Here is a 12,412-nt window from a genome sequence, read left to right as displayed (position 1 = left end):
CTAGATTTTTTTTGTATATTTATGATGTATAAGAATCATCGATTTCAATGAGGATGAAAAATTCAAAAAATTAGTTGTAATACATAAAATCAGCGATATTTTTAAGCTTGTATAACAAAAAAACACGCATTTGTAACTCTGTCGAGCAAAATGAGTCAAATGAACCTAAAAACTTAAAATTAGATCAAAGTCCCAGAAAAGATTATCTTCCGAAATTTATAATCACGATGGAACGCTTCAGCCCGTAAAAGGAAGGTCTTGTCACTCTTTGGCACCGCGGCAACCAAAATCTTGGTTGCTTACAAAAACAAATTGTTTGACAGCATCACCATTCGAGTTTGTTTTTCCTCAAGAAGAAAATTAATTTTCCACTGATAATGGAAGTATTCGTCTGAGTGTGACTTAATGGGAGGGTGATTATTAGACTTCACTCACTTTGCAGCCATGGGATCCATGTAGCCCCAAGCTCCGTGCTTGTTAGACAAAATGTTGCGGATCTTCTCGAGAAGTCTGCTGGCAATGACATTGTCCCGCCTTCTGGACGCTGTGATCAAGTGGTCGCACGTGCGCTCCTCTTCCCGACGATCCAGCAACGTTTGAGCGCACTGAGACTGAGGGCGAATTTGCACATTGAACCGATATTGTCGAATGATTTCCATCGTTACCATATTGTCAATGGAATATGCATGTACATACCTCAAAGTCGGCGTGCTTGAGCACGTCATCCGCACGCATGCGGTTCAGGATGAACTCGGCTTCGTTGGCCACGCGAACTATGTGATCTTTCATCGCGTGAGACAGTAGTCTGAAAAATGTTCGTTGACAAGTGACCATTTGGAGTATTTCAATTGTTATTTTAATGGTACAAGTGCGTGATATATGGTTTCCTGATGGAGCACCAAGATAAGACTCGCACGAGCTACCAGTATCAACCCCGGAAAAAAGTATCTATTTTATTAGTTGATCAATGCCTCAATTACCTTCCCTCGTTGATCAGCTCAATGAAGGCGAGACCGGCGTGCTTTTGCAGGGAGTTCTGCCACTCTTGTGAGCACAACAGCATCACCAGCTCGACGACGGAGTTGCTGTTCTTGAAAGTCGTCAGGCCTGAAAATCCAAGTGTTTTTGCATGTACTTTGGCGCATAAGTATATCAAGTCGCTATTATTCTCGTCAGGATTTGGAGCCGAGGAAAACACCGTGGGTGACACCGTAGTCTCTATAGCATCGATGGTGTAAATTGTAAAGAAATCGGTGTGGAAGCGATGGGACAAAAGTATGTCGTACAGACGCGATAAGGTTGTCAGTCCCAACGTTTTTGGAATTTCTAAGCGATCGTGCGTGTCCACCGTGTCAAGGAGTCGCACTACGAATACTGATATGATGTCGCGTAGTTGTTCAAAATGTAGTGAAACATGAAATTTTCAAGTAAGTATGTGGTAATAAAAATATCGACGACTCATTATCGCTGGTGTCTTGAATGGTCTATGAATTGGCTTGCAATAAAAAAGTAAAATTAACCGTTTGCCGTCTTATATTCAAGATCTTAAGGTAGTACTGTCTTAAATTGATTGACCTACAAGATTTCGATAAAATTAAATACATGAAAGTATATAAGTACCCAAAAACAATCTAGTTGAATTTGTGTTATACAACGAGAGAAGGATTTGTTTACTACCAACGTACAAGCATATTAACAGACTAGCAGCCCCCCGTCTCGGCTTCGCCCGAGACTTACTAAATAAAACACCGTAGTGTGTTGACATGTAATGTGAAACATTTTTAGTTAGAAAATTTTACACATATTCCCGATACATCTCAGAACAAAAATCTTCTTATTAAAAACATATTTTTTCGGAATCCGTACAGTTAATTTGGTCAAATAATAAGGTGTAAAAATTCAAAAAAATAATTATGCTAAAAAGTACCGTGCGTTCTTTATGCCATAAAATAATCGATGGCTATAAGAAGTTGTTGATTTACAGTTTTTTCTGTGTAATTCACGAAAAGGGCTATTTTTTAAAGCTGTTAAGATTTTAAACCCCCAAAAAATTTATATTAAAAAAAAATTTTTTTTTCTCATATCTCACAATTTTATTACCAGAGCAACAAAGTCCTGGACCTAAAACCCAACATTTTTATTGCCATAAAAACAGAAATACATTTTCTACTTATTTAAAAATCTGGAGTAGGATCTTTAAAGATTTCAGAGATTGCTGTGAGGGTACAATGAAAAGCTTATCTCTCACGTAACGGACTCTTAAGTTGTCGATTTTGACGCTGCTGTTTCAATCTCGATAAATTTTCTGCGTCAGTTTCTTGACGCCTCAAATTGTATTCTTTAGATACATTTGTAGTTTTCTTTCCAATATACCCTTTTGCGACTATTGGCATGCTTACGACTTTTATGACCCCTAAAGGCTATTTTCAGTCAACTTTGTTAATTTTAATACATTTTTTGGCAAGGTAGTTCGACGTCCGATGGCCCTAAAAAAGACCGGTGAGCTTCTTGAGTTAACTCTTTCTTGACTGCAGTTAACAGCAATTGTGACTGCCTGGATACCTCAGGGTGATCTTCTCTGGCTTACTGTTGAAGACCCAGACTGATTGGGAGAAAAATTACAAAGTCCGAAGCTTTGGGGCTAGTTTTAGTGCTCTTTCCCAATGTCTCCCGGTATAACGTCGAAGACGTTGGTGTCTAAAGTACCTTTTTTATTTGCAGATTCAGTTGTTTTGGTGATCTTAGATGGAGAAATTGGTTAGTGATACTTGTCCAGTGGAGGCTGTCCCGTTGGCTCAAGTTTTTTTTCCTACATAGCTGTTATAGGTTTGCCCAACGCAGACATTGGAGAGGATCAGTGATTCCTGGTTGAATGCTTAGAGTCGAGAGGGTAGTATAGGGTCGTTGGTCACCGGGTTTTCCAGCCTTGCAAAGAACAACTCTGATCGTGACGTCTGCCAGTGAACGACTGACTTGGTTAAATAGTGGCCGGGGCTTTACGTAGTCTTTTCGTCGACGAATCGCTTTCAGAAATGGTAATAAAAATGTATTTGTTGGCAAGGTAGTTTACACTTAGGTGGCCCCTAAAAAGAACCGATGAAATTGATGGTTAAGTAGGGAACGTACATACTTATAATGGCCCTAAAAAGTGCCAGTGGTGAAACTTCCAGGCTATTCTTTATTATTATTCCTGATGATGAAGAGCTGGCTACGGGTTGCTTGATTCTTACCCTGGGAGTCTTGATGTACGGAGACTGTGATGGAGGGAGGTACGCCGCTGACCAAAGAATATCTCGTCTCGGGTCGTTCCCCGGATAACCAACCGCTCATCTGTAGACGGGAACATGTGGGTAAGCGCGTTGGGGATGCGACGACCAAGAAGGTAGTCGTTGTGGCTTCCCGTGCCCCTCAGAGCTGTTTTCCCTTGCTTACATTTGTAGCCACAAATTTTCTAACTATACCAGGTGGGATGGTGGGACTGCCACACAACTCTGAAGAGTTGGTGCAGATTATGCTCTGGCTAGATATGTCTCCTGGTATTCTGGCAGACGGCATCGGTTGAAATTAATTTTTTTTTTTTTCATCGCACTCGTCGAGATTCAAGGTGAAGGGTCCCTTCCCCTTAGAGAAGAGTGTTGTCCGTAACCGGGATACCCAGCTGCAAGACTATCACCAGCATTCTCTGTTCAACTTGATGAGCTGCCAAAGCTCGACTGTACAACTATCGATACGCTCCGGCCTATTATAACCACACTTATTTAATTATGTTGCAGGTAGCTTCGATTTTATGTCGACGCCACCTAGCGGATTTTACTGAACTAAAGTGAAAAGCTGGCGTATTTTTGCAAAACTTTGAGCTAATTTATTGCTATTGTTATTAAATTTTTTAAGATAAAAACTATACTAAAACCATCTAGGAAGTATCATGAATCAGTGTGCAAAATTTCAGCAAAATCGGTTCAGTAGTTTTCGCGATTAGCGATTACAACGGTTTTAGCGCTTCTGCTTTATATATTCGTAAGATAATTAGTTTACATGTTCTTTATAACTTTTTAAATTTAAACCGACACAGACAGCATGTTAATAGTTAACATTCCGTTAAATGTTCACTATTACCTAACGTATAACCCACGTGGTGCCATTTAATATATGTGGCGCAGGTTCGACATAACCTGCGCCACATTAGATGGCACTACGTGAGTCATACGTTAGGTAATAGGTAACATATGAAGTTAATTACTAACCAATCCTTCTCTCAGTGTAGGGTGTGTAGGAAGAAAATCATGGGCATTTTACCACTCATTATAGTTTAACACATTATTTTATAGAAGACGGCGATTTATTTCGTATTTCGAAACACTGGCTAACGAGACATTTATAAAAGTTGAAAAAAAAATATGCTAAAAAAGTAAATTACATTTTGGTCACTTCAAAATATTTATTAGGTGCCTGTGAGATTTTTAATAAGCGATTAAATAAATAAAATTAAGAGTTTAAGAACGGGTATTATATCGCTATAAGCACGATGAATATAGATACACTAACACATTGCCATTAAGATTAAGTTCTCAGTTGATTAGTGCGGTATCGACAGTACTACCTTAAGTCAATTTTCAAAGCTCATTTTCTATTGCACATAGGCGGTATGACACTCGTTATTCGGTTGGGAAGGAATTTTATGAAAAATTTGAAATAACTATTACACATTCAAAATACTACTAGCAGAAAAGCTCATATTCAGTTTTTTAGGTGTTATTTTTCTGTAAAAAAACAATTGAAGATGACAAGGTCCAGTGGTTCCTATAATTTTTTTGTTTTTACTTCTGTTTTGTCAAAAGGAAACTGATTGGCAAACTGGTTAGCTTTACGGGATTCACGATAAAAATTTAGAACATTGGGTCAAGAACTTGTAGGACAGAAAAAAATTGATTAAACACAATGAAAAATTTTGTCCCCTCGTGTAAGTTTGTTTCAGATCAAATACCATAAAGTACTTATTTGGGTCGGAAAAACGGGTTTAGGAAAACTTCACAAGCATTAAAGATTCCTAACCCGTTGTTGGACGTAATTTTTTATAACTCATAGATTCGTTTATCATGGTCCCATGATACTAATGAGGAATATTGTGATAAAATGTGTCTCATTGCACCTCGATGTATCTAAAAATTGTACAAAACTACTTTCCTTGTACATCGTTCGATAAAAAAAGGGCCTTTGTGACATATTTCTGATGAGTGTAAAGGGGCCACATCGATAAGCCCAAGATGGCCCGAATGGTCCCTGGTAGTTCTCAACGATACCCAATCAAATCAATTGCTCGTACAGTACACTCACCTTTGCCCTCCATGAGCAGCTCCTGTCCATGCGAGCCAACAAGGGTCTTGGAGAGAAACGGTGCAAAGTCAATCATGATTTCGCGCAACAGCGGACACACCGAGCCCAGAGCCATTTCAAGTTTCTGGGTAAGTGAGGCCTCGCGCGACGGCGTAGGCACTGGTAAGTGGTCAACGAGGCTCTTGATCGGCAGATCGTCGGGTCGCGGGGAGCTAACGCTGGTGACCAGGTGGTCCGGTACCCGGACGACCGATATCTCCGTCGTGGGCTTCTCGCCGCGTTCCGAGCTGCTGCTGCTGACGCCACCACCGCCGCTGTTGCTGTTCATCATGTCAGGCTCGAGGACGTTGCCCTCGCTGTCCGCGGTCAGCTCAGCCGGGTGGGAATGCGCCGCCATGTTGTGGATGTTGCGTGGATCGTCGCGCAGATTCGCCGTCATTGCGTCGCCGTCCTCGTTCAGATTTACGTCCGTCCATGCCTCCTCCGACGAGTTGAGCTTGTTCTCGTTGTCGGTCGTCAGCTCGGATGGACTGGCTGGTTCGCCGATGGCGTTGTTGTGGTGCGTCGTCTCCTCGCTCGAGTCGTTGCTCTGTAAGGCGTTTTGTGAGTTATTTTAAGATAAAAAAAATTGTTTTCCGAATACTGGCTGGATTCGTCATGTTAATTGGGAAATTTCATTTGATTACTTGTTACTGCCTTTTTTATCAACTTTTGTGCATCGTTTGATCCATTGAATTGTTACTTCTATTGCATTTCTAGTACTATTTACTATAATAAAATGACTGATGTAGGTCTAAAATAATCTGACTAAATGAAGACCATTTTATCTAATTCTATGTGAATACAATACTTGCTTTTGTCATGTTCGTACCTTGTTTGCGTAATTGTAACAAATACGACAATTATCACAGATGTTAGGACTATTTGGAGATCTTAAGTAATTTTAATAATAAGTACGAGCATGCGGCAAGACAATAATTTTGCAATATGAGATGAATTAGTAAGTATAGTTAGGATGAAAGATTAACTATAGACAAGAATTATTAGTATACATGTACTACTATGTAAAAAAGAATGCACATTGGTTCAATACGATACAGCCAAGGCTTTTAATCTAATTTTATTAACAACTACCCAATGAAAAATAAAAGAGTCAAAAGTACTTATGAGTATAAAAATAGATGATAGAGAAAGAGAAAACGTTAATCTATGGTACTTTCTAGATATATAAACATTTAATGTGATAAGTGATTGAGTAAAGTAATAAGAAATCAAAAATGTATGAATTACAAGACATTCGTTCAAACTAATTTTACTTTTTAAACCAAAAATACACATAGTCAAAACAGTAAAACTATAACTAAGAAATTATCATTAAAGTATCAATGATTTTGTTGTGAAAAATAATTTTTGATATTAACAGATATTTAGGTTAAAAATGAAGTTATATTTGAAAGTTTAGTCGGGTTATTCAGTTATTATCGATTAGCCGACCGCTCGACACAAAAGTTTCTTTACGGATGGTATATGGTAAAAAGATATATATTGTGGTGCTCTGGTATAACCGTGTGTCAAACAAAGTGGATAAAATTGTTTGTTGTCCCACATTTTACCTGAGCATTATGTGGCAGTGTTTCACCTTTGGTAGTCGAGGAATTAGTGGTTTTCGTCGAGTTGTTATCCTCGAAAATTGTCCTTGAGCGACGTACGTTACCGTGTCCACCCTTTGGTATCAGTTGTTAGTAAACATAGCAATGCAAATATACAAATGATGATTAAAAGTAACAAAAATGTTTAAATGTTAGTCTACAGAATTATAACCTTAGCGTTGTTGTCCCTGACTATCAATCTTTGATTTACGTTTGCGAGGTGAAAATGTTACTACATCATATATATATATATATATTTTTTTTTTCAAGGATATTGTGGACTTTCATTACAATAATTGCTGACGAATAATCTAGGCACGAGTTCATATCGTATGACTTAAAACCGATTGTTGGTTGAAAAAAAGTTAAACCCGAGCTTGTTGAAAACTAAAAATTTAGTCTGCATGAGCTGGCCCCTTCTTAATTTTATTGCTAGTAAATTTTTTGTAAATTATTAAACTTTATGTGACCTTCTCACGTGTACAGTGTATACTGTGCCCTCGAGCAGATAGTGTACATGTACAATATCGCAAGGCAAAAGAGTTTTAGTGGTATAAAGACATACTTATGAATTGAATGATAGTTAACTCCACTTTCGAATGATCATAAATAAAGTCATACTTAATTTGAATTTGCTACAAATTTCTTACTAAACTTGTATCCATCCAACCATGAGCCTTAAGAATATTTTTCATAAAAATTATGTATGTTCATTGTGTATTATTATGTACATACTAGGTATTAAAAACTATGACAGTTAATTTTTTCAATATTTTTTTTTAACAGCCAATAAAATTTTGGATGGAATTAAGGAGGCTCCCTCGTGACAGTTCCCAAACCAAGACCAGATGAATTTAAGGGGGCTCCAGCGGGAGGAGTTAGGAGGTCACAGGTAGCTTAATTGATAAATAAAAACACGCTGATTCCAACGGTGTCCTTATTTACCCCTCTAACCCTGGAAAATTTTGAGATATTTGCTCTCAAAGTTCGTACATTATACATAGCCTCTCATAGAGCAACGTGAAAACATCGGTATTTTCTAACAATAATTGAGGAGTTACATGTCAGGACTGTAACTGTTTTATAGAAAAACATCTCAGCTTTCAGATGGTACCTTCAAAAATATAGGTAAGCCTGGAAATATTTGAGATATTTTGTAAAGTATTGATCAAGTCATTGAATTAGCAGGGTCATGACGGGATGCCATCTTGTTGTTTGTGAGGCGCGCGCTTTTGAATATTTCAGAATTGCACTGCATGTACTTACATAAGTTTCATGTCATTTGTAACTCTTTTTTAATCGTGTTCTCCTATGGATTACTTACACTTATTTTTTTTAAATAAAATAGAACATTGAAAAATTTTAACTGCAATTACTTTTTATTTCATCAAAAATTGCCTCAATAATTTTTTTATTTGAAGTAACTCTTACTTTATTATTTACACTCATAGATAATAATGAGGTGATGCCATTTGTAGGATCTTTTTTATGTGCATCTACTAATACTTCTATTGATATCGATTCTTTGGCCATTTTATAAATTATCTTATCATTAATAATACCTTTTAATAATATTAATTTTTGTTTGTTATCATCAATTACTTTTTTATTTCTTTTTTGCTGTTGCAAAATCATTTCAGCATCCTGCAAGTCTTGATGACTCTTACAGTGATGTGTGATTTCTTTCATTTTTTATAACACAAAAAAACTAATTCTAAATAAAACGCTCTGTATGTGACAGAAGCTGCTGTTTGTTTACCATAGGTACGGACACATCATATATATAGATTTTTTTTTTTTTTTTTTTTATATTATAGTGCTCTACGTCCGGCTCCTTTTTAATAAGGGCACTACTATGGGCACTTAGCACTTGGGAGAAGGAAGGGAAGAGGGATGGGAGGCCTCCCATCACTGGGAGGGGGGTAGGGGGAATTAGGCAAATTTGCTGCGAGAAGGTCGCCTAAACCCTCCTCGAGGAGCATTGCGTGGTGAAAAAGCACATGTGAAAGACACAGAGGTACTTTGCCCGTAAAAGTCGCACTGGCCGGGAATTGAATCACGGTCTCCCGCGTGCCAATCCACGACCTAGCCGACCAAGCCACCGCGCGCTCCATATATATAGATGATGTTGCTCGCTTATATATACACGTATATATAGATATATACTCACAGAAGTGATACCAACTAACCGAATAGTTTTCGGGTTGGTACCAGTGCTCGCTGGAGCCCCCTTAACAGTTGAAAATCTACTGAATCCAATTATATAATGATTTATATCACTTACTCTGCAAAATTTCGAGATCTTATTAATTTAATGTAGCTCTTTCTAACACGTATCTTATGGTGAAGCTCGCACACGCGATGAAAACAACTTAAAAACTCGAATAAATTAACAATTTCAGTATTAAGATCGTACACGTTTTGTAGAAAAAAACCTCGTCTTTCGAATGACACCTAGCAAAGTAAGTGTTTCCCTGGAAAATTTTGAGATTTTCTAATAAAAATTGATCAAGTCATTGTATTTCCATAGGTTAGCCTATGTTCTACTGCGTCAGTGATGGCAACAATACTTGAGTTGGCGAGCAAATTTGTGACCTACGACGAGGGTTGGCATTTTTGAACGAGGGAGCCTCCTTAATATGTCTTAATTACCTACTAACAGTGCTTATTTTACTGGTTCAGGAAAGAATTTCGTCAAATTTTTAACTATTTTGGCTAATATCTATGATAACTTAACTCGAGCATCAATGGGCCTACAATTGTATGCTTTAATAAAATAACAATTGCATATAGCTATACGTATCCTAATTGTAATTGAATTAAGTTGGTTAAAAATGAAGACACTGGTGGGTATAAATTACGTATTCTTTTTTCTAGAGAATCTTCAAGCATAAATAACAGCTCCTATTCAACTTTTGCTTCTTTGCACCGAAATAAAACGATTTTAGATACGAACTACAAAAGAAGAACAGGACATCTAAAAATTCAGTGAAAATTTATCGTAATGTAATAGTTATTGCAAAAATTAGTCATCAATAGAAAAAAGTTCACGTAAAATACAAAACCGATTTGGTAAATTGGGATACCTCAGTTGATGATTAGCAAAGCCTTTTCTCCAAGTCTAGGATGGATTTAATTAAATTCTTGAATGATAAGGAAAGCGAATTTGGCTTTTAAAAGGCACTAATATGAACTTATATTCCAGCTTACAGCAATGAACATACTATAGGCTTTCAAGTAAAGCTTTGCTAGACTTATGTCAGAAATACATTTTTCACTCATTTTACAAACCAAAAAATGACTTATAACTGGTTAAGGTATTCCTACGTGACTACAAGGAAAAATTCCTTCCTGAATAAGGTATTAAATTATACAGTAAAAGCCATAAATTGGAGCTTTTAGATTAAGTTGAAAATTATTTTTAAAGTATACCACCACTAATAACACTCAAATAACTGTTTTAAATCATTCTTTTAAAAATAGTTTGACTCAACATGGAATTGTGTATGATATTTAAAAGTGTAAACTTTTGTAAAGTTTCTAATTTTAGGAAACTAAACGGTATCTATAATTGAAAAAATCTTCTTGTATTAAAGATACAAGAAAAAGAAAGCTACAAAGCATCCAAATAAGATTTCTAATACCAAGTAGTACGGTCATTTATGAAGAAAAAAGAAAAAACATTGGTACTGATTAAACTCTTTTGTATGTTGTTATGAAATTATTAGGATTAGTAGGATTAGTGGTTATTATATTAGTTTTACAAAAAATACTATCTTAAAGAAGATTAAAATATAACACGTAAGCTATTTAATCGTACAAGCGGAACAGTAACTTTTCCTTAATTGATAAATTTAATATCGACAAAAAATGTTAAGTCACCAAAAGAAACGTGTTTTAATTGCAAAATCTCCTTTATATTGACATGCAAACTTATTCAAGCAATAAACATAAGCAAAAATAAAGAAACTATAATTTCTGATCAGAATAATACCTCTGCTTGGAAATAAATTTTATTTTTTATTTTAGCAGCGATCAGGAAATTATAATTCAGTCTAACAATTTCAATACACCTTGCACCCTAGGTAAGAAATATCATTTAAACAATACAATGCTACATAATACCCATCACTATTTTATTTAGTTGATAGTATTTAAACATGCAAAATTAATGTCAAGTTTCTATTTTTCCACAACTGATAATTATCGTACATCTTGTTGAGAACTTAATCCAAGTTTATTCATGTTTATTATGTATATGCATCAGATTCTTGTAAATATTCAATTTTCACATCGAATGCTTAACAGACAACTTTGGTCAAAGACATATAAAGCAAATATATTATTCTGATATAAAAGTAATATGCTAAAATGAAAGTATTGTACTTAAAAAAGTTACTTCTTACCCTTGTAGATGGTGGGCCAGAAGATTGGATATCGTGATCAGCTAAAATGGATGAATTGTTTTCATCAACAATTATAACTTCATATTCTCCATCGTCTTGCGACTCAGACTGGCTTATAACTCCTCCACTTTCTGAAATATACATATTATGTAAAAATATACTGGATGAAGCTGCGTGAGTACATTCCTGTATTTTCTTATTATAAATAGAATAATCATGCTTTTTCTGAACATTATGGTAACCAGCAACTTTTCTAGCATTTAAAATATTTCCCCCTATTCATATTTATCAAACTAACAGTTGGTGATATTCTTTAGAATCGGTATAGATTTTTTCATACAATTATCAATTCTTACACGATTTTAACTTTGTAGTAAAAATAAAATGTGTGTAGTAACATTTTACATTTTTGTACAGTGCATGTGTGTTGTGTTAATTTTTCTAAATCGTTATTTAAGAATATGGGGAACTATTGATGGTCATACGTTTGCTGCCTATCATGCAACAACAGTGATTCGCAAAAAATATGGTATGTCATATGAACATGTTCAACTAAAAATAGTTAACTAGTAGTATTAAATGTTCATTATTGGCAAAAGTCGAATCATATGTTTTAATGTCGCAAACAATATAACAAGTAACTATGAGTGCTGATGTGGAACAATTCAGTAGTGCATATACTGAAATGAGGGTTTTACAGCCATGCATAATATACGTATACGTTATAATATATTGAACAATTGCCAGTGACTAAGAAAACTATAGCCTTTTAACTTTTACTTGCATAATTATTCAAACATAAAAAACTGTATTTTTTTTAAAACAAGTCAATTATCAGTAACAATTTTTGTATTGCAAATTTAGAATTTATTAAAACATTATTTAATAATAAAAATAAGCTTCATGGCATTCATACGTTCCCAATGTAAAAGTGTGATAAAAATCTATAAAAATTTATGGAAACACGTTTTTATTTATAAAGTAATAAAAAATAACAAACAATTCATCATTGAACGTATGATT

At 35.5% G+C, this 12,412-nt stretch overlaps 1 protein-coding gene across 2 annotated transcripts in view; it reads right to left on the bottom strand.

Annotated features, from left to right (window-relative positions):
* rg (A kinase anchor protein rugose) overlaps positions 1-12,412 on the bottom strand; it is a 366,977-nt gene that overhangs the window by 151,997 nt on the left and 202,568 nt on the right. Inside the window, exons 31-36 of one of the 2 annotated variants that reach the window (XM_089596271.1) lie at positions 11,390-11,520; positions 6,948-7,058; positions 5,329-5,923; positions 981-1,107; positions 697-805; positions 436-611 (exon numbers count right to left, since the gene is read on the bottom strand). In XM_089596271.1, the coding sequence (XP_089452397.1) occupies positions 436-611; positions 697-805; positions 981-1,107; positions 5,329-5,923; positions 6,948-7,058; positions 11,390-11,520 (1,249 nt within the window). The remainder of the gene's footprint in view (positions 1-435; positions 612-696; positions 806-980; positions 1,108-5,328; positions 5,924-6,947; positions 7,059-11,389; positions 11,521-12,412) is intronic. The other variant, XM_089596270.1, reaches the window with a different exon arrangement.

This window comes from Copidosoma floridanum, unplaced genomic scaffold (genome assembly GCF_036245765.1).
Source record: "Copidosoma floridanum isolate Cflo_tuat_1 unplaced genomic scaffold, Cflo_Japanese_pri ptg000030l, whole genome shotgun sequence".
NCBI classification, from domain to species: domain Eukaryota; kingdom Metazoa; phylum Arthropoda; class Insecta; order Hymenoptera; family Encyrtidae; genus Copidosoma; species Copidosoma floridanum.
This window is presented reverse-complemented; position numbering and strand designations above follow the sequence as displayed.